Source organism: Cervus elaphus, chromosome 4, assembly GCF_910594005.1.
Source record: "Cervus elaphus chromosome 4, mCerEla1.1, whole genome shotgun sequence".
In the NCBI taxonomy this organism is placed as follows: domain Eukaryota; kingdom Metazoa; phylum Chordata; class Mammalia; order Artiodactyla; family Cervidae; genus Cervus; species Cervus elaphus.
The window spans coordinates 57,554,281-57,571,264 of record NC_057818.1 but is presented as its reverse complement, the minus strand read 5'-3'; the positions used below and the strand labels follow the sequence as shown (position 1 = coordinate 57,571,264).

At 50.8% G+C, this 16,984-nt stretch overlaps 2 protein-coding genes across 17 annotated transcripts; both read right to left on the bottom strand.

Annotated features, from left to right (window-relative positions):
- Positions 1-8: 8 nt before the first annotated feature.
- On the bottom strand, positions 9-8,159 carry LOC122692380 (myeloid cell surface antigen CD33-like). Of its 7 annotated transcripts, none has more exons than XM_043899939.1 (7): positions 8,028-8,159; positions 7,583-7,963; positions 7,102-7,380; positions 6,833-6,886; positions 4,398-4,464; positions 4,067-4,147; positions 9-27 (listed from the first exon to the last, which is right to left on the bottom strand). In XM_043899939.1, exons 1-6 carry the CDS (start codon positions 8,062-8,064, stop codon positions 4,075-4,077), a joined length of 891 nt encoding a protein of 296 aa, XP_043755874.1. In that variant the 5' UTR covers positions 8,065-8,159; the 3' UTR covers positions 9-27; positions 4,067-4,074. The 7 variants fall into 7 exon arrangements, with proteins under 7 accessions (XP_043755874.1, XP_043755875.1, XP_043755871.1 ...); XM_043899940.1 differs by lacking the exon at positions 9-27 and adding an exon at positions 266-284; XM_043899936.1 differs by lacking the exon at positions 9-27 and adding an exon at positions 3,484-3,796 and having other exon boundaries at positions 4,067-4,217.
- LOC122692378 (myeloid cell surface antigen CD33-like) lies at positions 8,067-16,623 on the bottom strand. 10 transcript variants are annotated; one of them, XM_043899927.1, is made up of 8 exons: positions 16,541-16,623; positions 16,096-16,476; positions 15,614-15,892; positions 15,344-15,397; positions 12,900-12,966; positions 12,569-12,719; positions 8,444-8,523; positions 8,067-8,091 (listed from the first exon to the last, which is right to left on the bottom strand). In XM_043899927.1, the coding sequence occupies exons 1-7, from the start codon at positions 16,575-16,577 to the stop codon at positions 8,452-8,454; spliced, it is 1,041 nt and encodes a 346-aa protein (XP_043755862.1). In that variant the 5' UTR covers positions 16,578-16,623; the 3' UTR covers positions 8,067-8,091; positions 8,444-8,451. The 10 variants fall into 10 exon arrangements, 9 of the variants coding, with proteins under 9 accessions (XP_043755862.1, XP_043755861.1, XP_043755868.1 ...); XR_006340638.1 differs by lacking the exon at positions 8,067-8,091 and adding an exon at positions 8,653-8,781 and having other exon boundaries at positions 8,415-8,523; XM_043899926.1 differs by lacking the exon at positions 8,067-8,091 and having other exon boundaries at positions 8,349-8,523.
- Between the last annotated feature and the right edge of the window lie 361 nt (positions 16,624-16,984).

Genomic DNA, 16,984 nt, shown 5'->3' with positions numbered 1-16,984 from the left:
CGGGCTCTTTACGGTCTGTGGGAGTGTCTGGAGCAGAAGACAAGAAGGGACTCCTGGATGCAGTGAACGCAGCAGCCCGCCACCCATTCACACATCCCCCCCAGCGGTGAGCATCTCTGGGTGGTGACCTGGAGGCCAGAAGGGATCCGACTCACCTGGTCCCCGCCCGAGAGATGCCCCCCACCCGGGGCCCTCACTTCCTCCCCCCACACACAGCACTGCCGGCTCTAGAGCTTTGTCACTGGTGAGACTGCCTTGAGTCCTGGCAGCATTCTGGGGGTTTTCTGGAATTATGACAGTGGATTTTTTTAAAGAAAAAAGAAACATCTACTATGCTGATTCACAAACTTTCAATTGCATTTTCAAAATAAAACTGTATAGCATCTTGCTTCATGTAAAACAAAAAGGGCAAACACATGTTCTGTGAATCAGTGCAGAAAAAACTTCTTTTAAATGTGCCCCAAAGGATTTATTTTTCAATGTAATATAGTTTTTATTTTGTATTAGAATATAGTTGACTTACAAGACTGTGTTAGTTTCCATTGTACAGCAACATGATTTAGTTACAAACATACATATACCCATTCTTGTTTAGATTTTTTTTCCATATAGGTTATTACAGAATATTGAGTAGACTTCCTTCTGCTCTACATTAAGTCCTTGTTGATTATCTCTTTTATAGATAGTAGTGTGTATATGAGGCTTCCCTGGTGGCTCAGTCGGTACAGAGTCTACCCGCAACGCAGGAGACCTGGCTTCCATCCCTGGGTGTGAAACATCCCCTGGAGGAGGGAATGGCAACCCACTCCAGTATTCTTGCCTGGAGAAGCCCATGGACAGGGGAGTCTGGCAGGCTATAGTCATAGGGTCGCACAGAGTCAGACACCACTGAAGCGACCTGGTACACATGCATGCAGTGTGGATGTGTTAGTCCCAAACCCCTGATTTATCCCTCCCTCCACCTCCTTTCCCCTTTGGTAACCATAAATTTGTTTTCTATGTCTGTGAGTCTGTTTCTGTCTTGTAAATACATTCATTTGTATTATTTTGTAGATTCCACATAAGTGATTTATATAATGTCAGTCTTTGACGTACTTTAACGTGATAATCTCTGGGTCCATCCATGTTGCTGCAGATGGCATTATTTCCTTTCATTTTATGCCTGAGTAATATTCCACTATATACATAGATCATTATCTTTTTCATCCATTTATCTATTGATAGACACTTAGGTTGCTTCCACATCTTGGCTATCGTGAATAGTGTTGCTATGAACATGGGGCTGCATATATCTTTTTGAATTAGAGCTTTCTCCGGATAAACATCCAGGAGTGGGATTGCTGGATCAGATGGTAACTCTATTTTTGGTATTTTAAGGAACCTCCATTGTGTTCTTCATAGTGGCTACACTAGTTTACATTCCCACCAACAGTGTAGGAAGCTTCCCTTTTCTCCACATCCTCTCCAGCATTTACTACTTGTAGCCTTTTTTGTGAGTCTGGTCGGTAGCAGTTGATGCCTCATTGTGGTTTTGATTTGCAATTTCATGAAGATCCTTTTCAAAAAAAGGTTCAGTCATATGACTGCCCTCCTCAAAGACTTCCGGATGCTGCCTTGGCCTGAAGCCCTCCCAAAGTCGGTACGGCCTCGGGGTCTGCAGCGTCCCCCCAGCTTCTCCCCATGCCCTTTGGTTTTGTGCTGTCATGCACCAGCCTCTGGTTGCTTCCGCAGCACAGCACAGCGGCATCGGAGCTTTCACATTCCCTGTCTCCCCTCCCCCACGCCCACCTTCTTGGGGTAACTCCCTCAGGTGATCGCAGAACCTGCTTTCTCACCATCAAGTCTCGGCTCAAACCTCACCTCTCGGATATCCAAAATTGTCCCCCTAAATGTCACGTGACCTTTCCCTGGGTGATGCTTCTCTAAACACATATTACCATCCAACACTCTCAATTTTCCCCCTTATTTCCTTTTGTTTCTATCTTTGTTTCCAGAAGGACAGCTTCTTCATGATAGAGCTGTAAAAAAGAAACTTTTTTATTGGTGTGTTCCACCCCTGTGTTGGGAAGATCCGCTGGAGGAGGCCATGGCAACCCACTCCAGTATTCTTGCTTGGGAAATGCCATGGACAGAGGAGCCTGGCGGGCTACAGTCCATGGGGTCACAAAAGAGTTGGAAACGATGGAGCATGCATGCCACAGCACAACGTCATAGTTGATTTGCAATTTCCAAGATGTTGTGTTAGTTTCTGCTGTCCAGCAAAGTGATTCAGTTATGTCAGGGGAATGTGTAATTTCCTTGGTTCTGTCTCATCGCTGTAAAAATTTGAAGCGACGGACGTTAAAGCCCTCAAACAGACAGTGTCTCAGCTCTCACAGACTGTGTTACAGCTTTCAGACAGATCAGTGTTACAGCTTGGCTTTATTTAGAAAATAAAGGAAAATATATCCTCCAGGCGTGAGGGCATGCCAACCCAAAAGACGTGAAGAGAAGAGCGAGCGAGAGAGAGAGTGCGTGAGAGCATGCACACATGCGTGTGTGCAGAAGAGAGACCCTGCCCCCACTGCCCCAGGCCCTTTGGCTCCTCTATTTATATATTATTTCTCCCCCTGGGCCTGCCCTATGTAAATTGGGTTAGCCAGGAGTGCAGTTTCTTCTACCTGAGGTCCTCACTCAGGTCCTCAGACTTTCCTTTGTTCTATTTTCATGGGCTTTTCCCTTCCTTGTCTTTTAGTCATGGCCATTCCAGACTCCTTTTTCCTATTCTACCTACCTAACAGTTATACATACATATGTATTCCTTTTCATATTCTTTTCCATAACAGTTTATCACAGGATGTTGAATATAATTCCCTGTGCTATGCAGTAGAATGAGGGTCTTGCTGTTTATCCATTCTATATATCACAGTTTGCATCTGCTAGCCACAAAATTCCAGTCTGTCTGTCCCCCACCACCCCTTTTCCTAGGAAACCACAAATCTGTGCCCTATGCTTGGTGACAGATTTTTTAAAATATATATTCATTTACTTTTTTTTAATTAAGCTGTCTTAGTTGCCCATGCAGGATCTCTGGTTGCAGCATGTGAACTCTTAGTTTCAGCATGTGGGACCTAGTTCCCTGACCCAGGATCAAACCCAGCTGACCTGCACTGGGAGGGAAGTCTTAGCCACTGAACCACCAGGGAAGTCCCAGTGACACAGAATTTTGATGTTGTATTCACTGATGCCCACTGCGCACCTACCACAAGATGGCTTAGAGTAGATGTGCAGTAGTACTTTATGAATACTCTGCAATTAAACGGATGTGGCTCTTCCAGGCAAAACCAGACAATGAAGTGCACACACACACACACAGTGACGTTGAAGCCTGAGCCTGCAGGTTGCTCAGGACTCAGGCAGGCAGGGGTGGGGAGGAAAGGGCGTTTCAGGAGAAGGCACTGCATGCACATAGAGAGTCTCAGAGTCACAGATTATGACCAGGCTGGGTGTGGAGATGTTGGGAGATGCAGACAGAGGGCTAATCTGTGTGGAGAGTCAGCACGGAGGGCCCACCAGGGCTTCGAATCCAGCCTGCGGTGTGGGCCCCTCCGTCCCCTGAGTGGGGAGGAAACACAGCGGCTCCGACTGTGTGGGAAGTGGATGGGAACCGTCTCTGGTGAGTCCTCTGACCCAAGGGCCGTGTTTCCCAGTGAGAGGAAGCAGGAGGTAGGTGGGTTCAGTGACTCAGGGAAGAGACGAGGCTGCTGGAAGGACCAGGGTCAGGACTGGGAGGAGATGGGCTTCAAGATGAGCTGTGCTTAGGAGGAAGAATGGATAGCATTTACTGAACTGTTGGATCCCAGAGGAGGGAAGGGGGTGATGAAAGGGGGGAACGCCTGCCCCCTTCCCAACATCTGGGCTTAGAGGCTGCCTTGTCATCAGTGTGACAGAGAGCCAAGCAGAGAAGTGAGTATGGGAAGGAAGATGGCAGCTCTATTTCAGCCACGCTGAGCCGGGCAATCCTGAAGGTCATGCTGGGGAAGGTGTGCAGTGTGATGTTGGGCAGTGAGATGCCTGCATCACTCACCTGAAGGGTTAACCTGGGATGGAGGTTGCATCTGAGGTGCCCCCTGCAGGCCTGGCTGTCTTCATCCTGCAGGACCTCACGCTGAGAGAAGAGACCAGGCTGTTTCATTCTGACCAGAACAGGGTGCAACTGGGCAGCAGACTCACCCAACCTTGACGCCAGACAGAGAACAGCCCATACCCCAGGGGAACCCTAAGCACCGCCAACCCCAACCCCCCCTTCCCTTCAGCCTCCTGCTGGCCCTGCCCCACCCCCGGTGGTGCTGGGTCAAGGCTGCAGCCCCCTGCACCCTGCCCGCCCCACCCTTCCCCTCTCCCGGGGCAGTGCTCACAGGAGGGCCAGAAGGCAGAGGAAGAGGAGTGCGATCTTGACAGCCGCTTCCCAGAAGGCCACCAGGACTGGCAGGGACAGAATAAAGGAACAAAGTAGGTGATTAAATCATTAATCCCACTAGGGGATCATAGGTAAAGAAAAAGGTATGCGAGACCCTGCAAGTTAATGGTCACTCAAGAGAGCAGTCTTGCTTAGCAACAAAACCAGGAGCTGCAGCATGAGATGTGGCCCCAAACAATGAAATGTCCACGGCATGAGTCCCCACACCTTGCCCAGCGAGCTCAGTGAGTTAATGAGCCCTAGGATGTGCTGTCTGCACACACAAAAATAATAATTTACAGAGAGAGGACCCTTCAAAGTGAAAGGCCCTCACTGTACTGAGATGTGAATTTTCCATGACTCCACGGCAGCCCCAGCTTGACCATGTGGGGACAAGCAGATTCCCCAGCATGGTGTGGAAGGGGACCTAGTGAGGGAATGTGACGTCTACTCAAGAATGAAGAAGGAGCTGAACTTCCCCTTGTTTCCACCTTTCCTTTCTTTATGAGACCTAAACCACTGAGATCTCAGGGCATGGCACCCTCTGGAAATTCGGCTTGTGAGCCTCCTCAGCATCCTGTTCTAATAAATCACTTCTTATTGTGACTTTGCCTCTCAATGAATTCTTTCTGTGCTGAGTCATAAAGAACCAGAGCTCATTGGAGTCCCCCAAGACGCCACCTGTGGTTTCAGCACCACCTTGCCACACGCCCTGACTGCCCTGCAGGAAAGTGGGACCAGGACAAATTCACCTGTTGGACCTCATCCTGCCTCCTTCCTCTTCCACAAGGACTCCAGGCCTTCTTGACTCACTGGATGCCAGACCCCATGTGCCCATGCCTCACCCCATCCCCATGCCCTTACCATCCAGCAGTTGAATTGGGGGGCGGTGCAGAAAATGCATGAATTGGACTTCATGAAAACGAAAAATCTGTTTATCAATTGACACTACTGAGAAAGTGAAAAGCCAACCATCTAATGGGAGAAAATATTTGCACATCATAGATTTGATATGTATGTAGTACCCAGCCTATATTAAAAAAATCTTACAATTCAACAACAAAAAGACAAACATTGCAATTTTAAAAATGGAACAACGGATTAAAAAATTTCTCCAAATGACCAATAATTTCATTTTAAAAAAGGAATGTCATCATTACTCACTCCATAAACATAATTGAAATCATGATGAGATATTTCTTCACACCCAAATTTCTTTTGCACTTTTAAAGGAAAATATCAACATCAACAAGGATCTGGAGAAATTGGAGCCAACATATACTAATGGTGGGAACATAAAATGGTCCTGCCAGTGTGAAAAACAGCTGACATTTCCTCAGAAATTTAAATGTAGAATCTACCATTTGACCCAGCAATTTCACTCCTAGGTATATGCCCAAGAAAACTGCAGTCAATGATTAAAAAAAAAGTATAGCACATTCATAGCAGCATTGTAATAGCCCCAGAGTAGAAATAACCCAGATGTCCATCCACTGCTAAACAGGTAAACCAGAAGCTGGTCCATCCATGCAATGAAATATTGTTCAGACAAAAAGAAACTGATACTGATACATGCTTAATGAGTGATCCTGGAAAATGTTTTTTTATGAGAAAGGAGCCACATGGAAAAGGCCACAGTCTTGTAACATTCAACTTGTATGAAATGTCCCCCATAGGCAGATCCATGGACATGGACAGCAGGTCAGTGGTTGTCCAGGGCTGGGGAGGACAGTGTGGTGAGTGACTACTTCATGGGCATCAGGCTTCCCTCTGGGACGATGAAAATCTGAGACAGATGGATTTAGGGAGTGGTGAGACTTGTACAACAACGTGAACATTCTTGAAGCCAACTGTTGTCTGTTTTAAACTGGCTAAAATGGTCAATTTTATTTTATCTGATTTTTCCTCAATAAAAATAATGCATTTAAATAAGCAATGCCATATAGATATGCCAGTTTTCACCTGGTATGAGCAAAGAGCAAAAGGTTTCACCATATACGGCCGTGGTGAAAACAAAATGCTTTCAAAATATATGATCCATGAAAACATGCATAAGTTATAAGCTATTGGGAGAAAATAAACAGCAGAGCTGGAGGAGTCAGGTCGTGGATGGTGAGGCGCTTTGAGGGGTGGACTCTGCCCTGGGAATGTCACCCTGCTCTTGGGGAGCAGAAGAGGAAGTGGGCAAGTCCCAGGGGAGTGAGGGGCCGGTGGGGATAGCAGGCAGAGTGGCCATGGGGGCAGAGGAGGGGCAGGGACCACTGGGCTCACCCACCAGGGGGCTCCGGTCACTGGGGTGGGTCCAGAGTGAGACAGGGACCAGCAGAGCCCAGCCCAGCCCTGAGCCGGAAGCACCCTCACCCCCGACAGCCCAGGAGGGGCCCTCCTTCATACCTGTGCTGTTTCTTTGGAAGTCTCTGGTCACTGGTCTCTGTGGAGCACCTGGGACTGGGAGAGAGGATTTCCTTCCTCAGCGGGAGGACTGGATGACAGAAGTGTAGTCATCCCCTCCCCGCCCCTACCCAGATCTGTAGAAGCCAGGAGGGACAGGCATACATCCCTCTAGCCCCCTCCTTAGCTGGGCCTCCAGGACAAGAGCACCTCCCATCTCCTGCCTGCCCCCACATCCTCAGGCCCCCCGGGCATCCTCACCCCTCACTCACAGGTGACATTGAGCAGGATGGTCCGCTCCACCATCACCCCGCTTCTGGGGAACTTCACCTGGCAGGTGAGCCTGGTGCCGTGGTCCTGGGGCCGTGGGGTGAGGGTGAGCACCGACGAGAAGGGGGTCCTGGGGCCCAGGGAGCTGGGGGCAGCGGACGTCCAGGAGAAGATGGGGGGCATGGCCCGCTCGCAGGCCCAGGGCACAGAGCAGGTCAGGTTCCCGGGGCGGCCAGCCTCCAGGGCCCCTGGGCTGAGGACGTGGGGCTGGTGGGTGAGGGCTGGTGAGAGGAGGGGGAGACGGGGGATCGGGAGGAGGCTTTGAGGTGTGGCCCCCAGAGAAGCTTCAGGCTGCAGTCCAACCCCTCCCTCTGAACCCCACCTGCTTTACTCCCAACGCCCTCCCAGGAGGGGCCCCCACCCCAGCACTGCCCTGGTACCCCCACGACCCCCACTGTGGCCTCTCCTAGATCCACGGCTTACCTGTCACATTCAAGAAGAACTGTTCAGACTTGTAACCCCATTTGATACTTCCTCTTTCCATACGAAAAAAGTAGGAACCGCTGTCGCTCTGCCTGGCGTCTCTGATCTCCAGGGAGCAGTTGTTGTTCCTGGGGTCCCCGAGGAGGTGGAATCGGCCCTGGGCCTCCTCCTGAACTTGACGATCTAATTTGTTTGTGGCCACGGGGGCATCCACGATTTCATTGGCCCCTTCCCGGAACCAGAAGCCGTGAACAGGGCTAGAACCACTGAAGACGTCCGTGGCATAGGAGAAGGAGCAGGGCACGCAGGCACACAGGCCCTCCTGCACCGACACGGACGGCTGCACGTCCAGCCGGTATCTCGGATCCTGAGCCAGGGACCCTGAGGGGAATCCAGGGTCAGCCGAGCCCCCGCCCCGCCCACCCCCGCCCCGTCGTCCACTCACCCGCCCACAGCAGCGGCAGCAGCAGCAGCGGCAGCATGTCTGAGCCGGAGGGTGTCTGGGCGTCCTGTGTGTGAAAAGAGAAGGGGAAGGCGAGAGGGAGGTAGGGCTGTGGGGAGACCCGTGGGAGGCTGGGGAGGAGCACGAGACTCTGTTCACAGAAGAGGAACTTCTCCTCCTCCTCCTCCTCCACACACAGCGGACAGGACGCCCCTCCGCCCAGAGACCCCGGAGACCTGCCCAGAGAGGAGCAGACACGCAGGGGACCCCTGTCCTGACCCCCATCTGGGGCGCGTCCCTCCAGCAGCAGAGCTTGGACCTGTGAGGACGCCGAGGGCTGGGACTCAGGCGGCCTCCTAAGGTTCTCCCATCTGGGCTCCGCTTTATACACCAGGGCGCTGCTCAACTCTTCTCTTGACCTGGAGAGTCACAGCCTCACGGAGGCCCTCGGGTGGTCATTCCTTTGAGATGTCAGGCTCTTTATGGTCTGTGGGAGCGTCTGGAGCAGAAGACAAGAAGGGGCTCCTGGGTGGAGTGAACGCAGCAGCCCGCCACCCATTCACGCATCCCCCCCCAGCGGTGAGCATCTCTGGGTGGTGACCTGGAGGCCAGAAGGGATCCAACTCACCTGGTCCCCACCCGAGAGATGCCCCCCGCCCGGGGCCCTCACTTCCTCCCCCGACACACAGCACTGCCGGCTCTAGAGCTTTGTCACTGGTGAGACTGCCATGAGTCCTGGCAGCATTCTGGGGGTTTTCTGGAATTATGACAGTGGATTTTTTTAAAGAAAAAAGAAACATCTACTATGCTGATTCACAAACTTTCAGTTGCATTTTCAAAATAAAACTGTATAGCATCTTGCTTCATGTAAAACAAAAAGGGCAAACACATGTTCTGTGAGTCAGTGCAGACAAAACTTCTTTTAAATGTGCCCCAAAGGATTTATTTTTCAATGTAATATAGTTTTTATTTTGTATTAGAATATAGTTGACTTACAAGACTGTGTTAGTTTCCGTTGTACAGCAACATGATTTAGTTACACACATACATATACCCATTCTTGTTTAGATTTTTTTTCCATATAGGTTATTACAGAATATTGAGTAGACTTCCTTCTGCTCTACATTAAGTCCTTGTTGATTATCTCTTTTATAGATAGTAGTATGTATATGAGGCTTCCCTGGTGGCTCAGTCGGTACAGAGTCTACCTGCAATGCAGGAGACCGTCCATCCCTGGGTCTGAAAGATCCCCTGGAGGAGGGCATGAAAACCCACTCCAGTATTCTTGCCTAGAGAATCCCATGGACAGGGGAGCCTGGCAGGCTATAGTCATGCGGTCGCACAAAGTCGGACACCATTGAAGCGACCTGGTACACATGCATGCAGTGTGTATGTGTTAGTCCCAAACCCCTGATTTATCCCTCCCTCCACCTCCTTTCCCCTTTGGTAACCATAAATTTGTTTTCTATGTCTGTGAGTCTGTTTCTGTCTTGTAAATACATTCATTTGTATTATTTTGTAGATTCCACATAAGTGATTTATATAATGTCAGTCTTTGACTTATTTTAAAGTGATAATCTCTGGGTCCATCCATGTTGCTGCAGATGGCATTATTTCCTTTCATTTTATGCCTGAGTAATATTCCACTATATACATAGATCATTATCTTTTTCATCCATTATCTATTGATAGACACTTAAGTTGCTTCCACATCTTGGCTATCGTGAATAGTGTTGCTATGAACATGGGGCTGCATATATCTTTTTGAATTAGAGCTTTCTCCAGATAAACATCCAGGAGTGGGACTGCTGGATCAGATGGTAACTCTATTTTTGGTATTTTAAGGAACCTCCATTGTGTTCTTCATAGTGGCTACACTAGTTTACATTCCCACCAACAGTGTAGGAAGGTTCCCTTTTCTCCACATCCTCTCCAGCATTTACTACTTGTAGCCTTTTTTGTGAGTCTGGTGGGTAGCAGTTGATGCCTCATTGTGGTTTTGACTTGCAATTTCATGAAGATCCTTTTTAAAAAATGGTTCAGTCATATGACTGCCCTCCTCAAAGACTTTCGGATGCTACCTTGGCCTGAAGCCCTCCCAAAGTCTGTACGGCCTCGGGGTCTGCAGCGTCCCCCCAGCTTCTCCCCACGCCCCTTTGCTTCCCTGTGCTGTCACGCACCAGCCTCTGGTTGCTTCCGCAGCACAGCACAGCGGCATCGGAGCTTTCACACTCCCTGTCTCCCATCCCCCACGCCCACCGTCTTGGGGTAACTGCCTCAGATGATCGCAGAACCTGCTTTCTCACCATCATCAAGTCTCAGCTCAAACCTCACCTCTCGGATATACAAAATTGTCCCCCTAAATGCCATGTGGTCTTTCCCTGGGTGATGCTTCTCTAAACACATATTACCAACCAACACTCTCAATTTCCCCCCTTATTTCCTTTTGTTTCTATCTTTGTTTCCAGAAGGAGGGCTTCTTCATGATAGAGCTGTAAAAAAGAAACTTTTTTACTGATGTGTTCCACCCCTGTGTTGGGAAGATCCGCTGGAGGAGGCCATGGCAACCCACTCCAGTATTCTTTCTTGGGAAACACCATGGACAGAGGAGCCTGGTGGGCTACAGTCCACGGGGTCACAAAAGAGTTGGAAACGATGGAGCATGCATGCCACAGCACAACGTCATAGTTGATTTGCAATTTCCAAAATGTTGTGTTAGTTTCTGCTGTCCAGCAAAGTGATTCAGTTATGTCAGGGGAGTGTGTAATTTCCCCAGTTCTGGCTCGTCACCACAAAAATTTGAAGTGACGGACGTTAAAGCCCTCAGACAGACCGTGTCTCAGCTCTCGGACAAACCGTGTTACAGCTTTCAGACAGATCAGTGTTACAGCTCCGTGTTATAGCTCAGCTTTATTTAGAAAATAAAGGAAAATACATCCTTGAGGCGTGAGGGCATGCGGACCCAAAGACGCGAAGAGAAGAGTGAGCGAGAGAGAGCGTGCGAGAGCATGCGCCCATGCGTGTGTGCAGAAGAGAGACACCCCCCCCCCCCAGGCCTTTTGGCTCCTCTTTTTATATGTTTTTTCTCCCCCTGGGACTGACCTATGTAAATTGGGTTAGCCAGGAGTGCTGTTTGTTCTACCTGAGGTCCTCACTCAGGTCCTCAGACCTTCCTTTGTTCTATTTTCATGGGCTTTTCCCTTCCTTGTCTTTTAGTCACCGCCATTCTGGACTCCTTTTTCCTATTCTAACTACCTAACAGGTATACATACGTATATATTCCTTGTCAAATTCTTTTCCATAATAGTTTATCACAGGATGTTGAATATAATTCCCTGTGCTACGCAGTAGAATGAGGGTCTTGCTGTTTATCCATTCTATATATCACAGTTTGCATCTGCTAACCACAAAATCCCAGCCCATCCGTCTCCCACCACCCCTTCTCCTAGGCAACCACAAATCTGTACCCTATGCTCGAAGACAGATTTTTTAAAAATATATATTTATTTACTTTTTTTTAAAATTTAGCTGTCTTAGTTGCCCATGCAGGATCTCTGGTCGCAGCATGTGAACTCTTAGTTTCAGCATGTGGGATCTAGTTCCCTGATCCGGGATCAAACCCAGCTGACCTACTGGGAGGGCAGTCTTAGCCACTGAACCACCAGGGAAGTCCCAATGACACAGAATTTTGATGTTGTATTCACTGATGCCCACTGGGCACCTACCACAAGATGGCTTAAAGTAGATGTGCAATAGTACCTTATGAATACTCTGCAATTAAACGGATGTGGCTCTTCCAGGCAAAACCAGACAATGAAGTGCACACACACACACACAGTGACGTTGAAGCCTGAGCCTGCAGGTTGCTCAGGACTCAGGCAGGCAGGGGTGGGGAGGAAAGGGCGTTTCAGGAGAAGGCACTGCACATAGAGAGTCTCAGAGTCACAGATTCTGACCAGGCTGGGTGTGGAGATGTTGGGAGATGCAGACAGAGGGCTAATCTGTGTGGAGAGTCAGCACGGAGGGCCCACCAGGGCTTCGAATCCAGCCTGCGGTGTGGGCTCCTCTGTCCCCTGAGTGGGCAGGAAACACAGCTGCTCCGACTGTGTGGGAAGTGGATGGGAACCGTCTCTGGTGAGTCCTCTGACCCAAGGGCCGTGTTTCCCAGTGAGAGGAAGCAGGAGGTGGGTGGGTTCAGTGACTCAGGGAAGAGACGAGGCTGCTGGAAGGACCAGGTCAAGACCGGGAGGAGATGGGCTTCAAGATGAGCTGTGCTTAGGAGGAAGAATGGATAGCACTTACTGAATTGTTGGATCCCAGAGGAGGGAAGGGGGTGATGAAAGGGGGGAAAGCCTGCCCCCTTCCCAACATCTGGGCTTAGAGGCTGCCTTGTCATCAGTGTGACAGAGAGCCAAGCAGAGAAGTGAGTATGGGGAGGAAGATGGCAGCTCTACTTTGGCCACGCTGAGCCGGGCAATCCTGAAGGTCATCCTGGGGGAGGTGTGCAGTGTGATGTTGGGCAGTGAGATGCCTGCATCACTCACCTGAAGGGTTAACCTGGGATGGAGGTTGCATCTGAGGTGCCCCTTGCAGGCCTGGCTGTCTTCATCCTGCAGGACCTCACGCTGAGAGAAGAGACCAGGCTGTTTCATTCTGACCAGAACAGGGTGCAACTGGGCAGCAGACTCACCCAACCTTGACGCCAGACAGAGAACAGCCCATACCCCAGGGGAACCCTAAGCACCGCCAACCCCAACCCCCCCTTCCCTTCAGCCTCCTGCTGGCCCTGCCCCACCCCCGGTGGTGCTGGGTCAAGGCTGCAGCCCCCTGCACCCTGCCCGCCCCACCCCTCCCCTCTCCCGGGGCAGTGCTCACAGGAGGGCCAGAAGGCAGAGGAAGAGGAGTGGGATCTTGACAGCCGCTTCCCAGAAGGCCACCAGGACTGGCAGGGACAGAATAAAGGAACAAAGTAGGTGATTAAATCATTAATCCCACTAGGGGATCGTAGGTAAAGAAAAAGGTATTCGAGACCCTGCAAGTTAATGGTCACTCAAGAGAGCAGTCTTGCTTAGCAACAAAACCAGGAGCTGCAGCATGAGATGTGGCCCCAAACAATGAAATGTCCGCGGCATGAGTCCCCACACCTTGCCCAGCGAGCTCAGTGAGTTAATGAGCCCTAGGATGTGCTGTCTGCACACACAAAAATAATAATTTACAGAGAGAGGACCCTTCAAAGTGAAAGGCCCTCACTGTACTGAGATGTGAATTTTCCATGACTCCACGGCAGCCCCAGCTTGACCATGTGGGGACAAGCAGATTCCCCAGCATGGTGTGGAAGGAGACCTAGTGAGGGAATGTGACGTCTACTCAAGAATGAAGAAGGAGCTGAACTTCCCCTTGTTTCCACCTTTCCTTTCTTTATGAGACCTAAACCACTGATGTCTCGGGGCACGGCACCCTCTGGAAATTCGGCTTGTGAGCCTCCTCAGCATCCTGTTCTAATAAATCACTTCTTATTGTGACTTTGCCTCTCAATGAATTCTTTCTGTGCTGAGTCATAAAGAACCAGAGCTCATTGGAGTCCCCCAAGACGCCACCTGTGGTTTCAGCACCACCTTGCCACACGCCCTGACTGCCCTGCAGGAAAGTGGGACCAGGACAAATTCACCTGTTGGACCTCATCCTGCCTCCTTCCTCTCCCACAAGGACTCCAGGCCATCTTGACTCACTGGATGCCAGACCCCATGTGCCCACGCCTCACCCCATCCCCATGCCCTTACCATCCAGCAGTTGAATGGGGGGGGGGGAGCGGTGCAGAAAATGCATGAGTTGGACTTCATGAAAACGAAAAATTCTGTTTGTCAATTGACACTACTGAGAAAGTGAAAAGCCAACCATGTAATGGGAGAAAATATTTGCACATCATAGATTTGATGTGTATGTAGTACCCAGCCTATATTAAAAAAATCTTACAATTCAACAACAAAAAGACAAACATTGCAATTTTAAAAATGGAACAACGGATTAAAAAATTTCTCCAAATGACCAATAATTTCATTTTGAAAAAGGAATGACATCATTACTCACTCCATAAACATAATTGAAATCATGATGAGATATTTCTTCACACCCAAATTTCTTTTGCGCTTTTAAAGGAAAACAACAACATCAACAAGGATCTGGAGAAATTGGAGCCAACATATACTAATGGTGGGAACATAAAATGGTCCTGCCAGTGTGAAAAACAGCTGAAATTTCCTCAGAAATTTAAATGTAGAATCTACCATTTGACCCAGAAATTTCACTCCTAGGTATATGCCCAAGAAAACTGCAGTCAATGATTAAAAAAAAAAGTATAGCACATTCATAGCAGCATTGTAATAGCCCCAGAGTAGAAATAACCCAGATGTCCATCCACTGCTAAACAGATAAACCAGAAGCTGGTCCATCCATGCAATGAAATATTGTTCAGACAAAAAGAAACTGATACTGATACATGCTTAATGAGTGATCCTGGAAAATGTTTTTTTTATGAGAAAGGAGCCACATGGAAAAGGCCATAGTCTTGTAACATTCAACTTGTATGAAATGTCCCCCATAGGCAGATCCATGGACATGGACAGCAGGTCAGTGGTTGCCCAGGGCTGGGGAGGACAGTGTGGTGAGTGACTACTTCATGGGCACCAGGCTTCCCTCTGGGATGATGAAAATCTGAGACGGATGGATTTAGGGAGTGGTGAGACTTGTACAACATCGTGAACATTCTTGAAGCCAACTGTTGTCTGTTTTAAACTGGCTAAAATGGTCGATTTTATTTTATCTGATTTTTCCTCAATAAAAATAATGCATTTAACTAAGCAATGCCATATAGATATGCCAGTTTTCACCTGGTATGAGCAAAGAGCAAAAGGTTTCACCATATATGGCCGTGGTGAAAACAAAACGCTTTCAAAATATACGATCCATCAAAACATGCATAAGTTACAAGCTATTGGGAGAAAATAAACAGCAGAGCTGGAGGAGTCAGGTCGTGGATGGTGAGGCGCTTTGAGGGGTGGACTCTGCCCTGGGGATGTCGCCCTGCTCTTGGGGAGCAGAAGAGGAAGTGGGCAAGTCCCAGGGGAGTGAGGGGCCGGTGGGGACAGCTGGGCAGAGTGGCCATGGGGGCAGAGGAGGGGCAGGGACCACTGGGCTCACCCACCGGGGGCTCCGGTCACTGGGGTGGGTCCAGAGTGAGACAGGGACCAGCAGAGCCCAGCCCAGCCCTGAGCCGGAAGCACCCTCACCCCCGACAGCCCAGGAGGGGCCCTCCTTCATACCTGTGCTGTTTCTTTGGAAGTCTCTGGTCACTGGTCTCTGTGGAGCACCTGGGACTGGGAGAGAGGATTTCCTTCCTCAGCGGGAGGACTGGGATGACGGAAGTGTAGTCATCCCCTCTCCGCCCCTACCCAGATCTGTAGAACCCAGGAGGGACAGGCATACGTCCCTCTAGCCCCCTCCTTAGCTGGGCCTCCAGGACAAGAACACCTCCCATCTCCTGCCTGCCCCCACATCCTCAGGCCCCCCGGGCATCCTCACCCCTCACTCACAGGTGACATTGAGCAGGATGGTCCGCTCCACCATCACCCCACTTCTGGGGAACTTCACCTGGCAGGTGAGCCTGGTGCCGTGGTCCTGGGGCCTTGGGGTGAGGGTGAGCACCGACGAGAAGAGGGTCCTGGGGCCCAGGGAGCTGGGGGCAGCTGACGTCCAGGAGAAGATGGGAGGAGTGGCCCGCTCACAGGCCCAGGGCACAGAGCAGGTCAGGTTCCCGGGGCGGCCGGCATCCAGGGCCCCCGGGCTGAGGACGTGGGGCTGGTGGGTTAGGGCTGGTGAGAGGAGGGGGAAGATGGGGATCGGGAGGAGGCTTTGAGGTGTGGCCCCCAGAGAAGCTTCAGGCTGCAGTCCAGCCCCTCCCTCTGAGCCCCCACCTGCTTTACCCCCAACGCCCTCCCAGGAGGGGCCCCCACCCCAGCCCTGCCCTGGGACCCCCACGACCCCCACTGTGGCCTCTCCTAGATCCACGGCTTACCTGTCACATTCAGGAAGAACTGTTCAGACTTGTAACTCCATTTGATACTTCCTCTCTCCACACGAAAAGAGTAGGAACCGCTGTCACTCTTCCTGGCATCTCTGATCTCCAGGGAGCAGCTGTTGTTCCTGGGGTCCCCGAAGAGGTGGAATCGGCCCTGGGCCTCCTCCTGAACTTGACGATCTAATTTGTTTGTGGCCACGGGGGCATCCACGATTTCATTGGCCGCTTCCCGGAACCAGAAGCCGTGAACAGGGCTAGAAGCACTGAAGACGTCCGTGTCATAGGAGAAGGAGCAGGGCACGCGGACACACAGGCCCTCCTGCACCAACACGGATGGCTGCATGTCCAGCCGGTATCTCGGATCCTGAGCCAGGGACCCTGCGGGGAATCGAGGGTCAGCCGAGCCCCCGCCCCGCCCACCCCCGCCCCGCCGTCCACTCACCCGCCCACAGCAGCGGCAGCAGCAGCAGCGGCAGCATGTCTGAGCCGGAGGGTGTCTGGGCGTCCTGTGTGTGAAAAGAGAAGGGGAAGGTGACAGGCAGGTAAGGCTGCGGGGAGACCCGTGGGAAGCCGGGGAGGAGCAAGAGCTCTGTTCACAGAAGAGGAACTTCAGAGCCAGAGCTCCTCCCCCCTCCACACACAGCGGACAGGACACCCCTGGGCCCAGAGACCCAGAGACCTGCCCAGCGAGGAGCAGACATGCAGGGGACCCCTGTCCTGACCCCCATCTCGGCTCATCCCTCCAGCAGTGCAACAGGGACGAGGAATGTGGCTCATGAACCTCCAGTCCTCTCGAATTTGGTGGAGGCTCCTCCTGACCTGTCATGGGTGCACCAGGGGTTCTGCAGACCTCAGAGGCATGTGGGGGGGTGGGTGTGGTAGATGT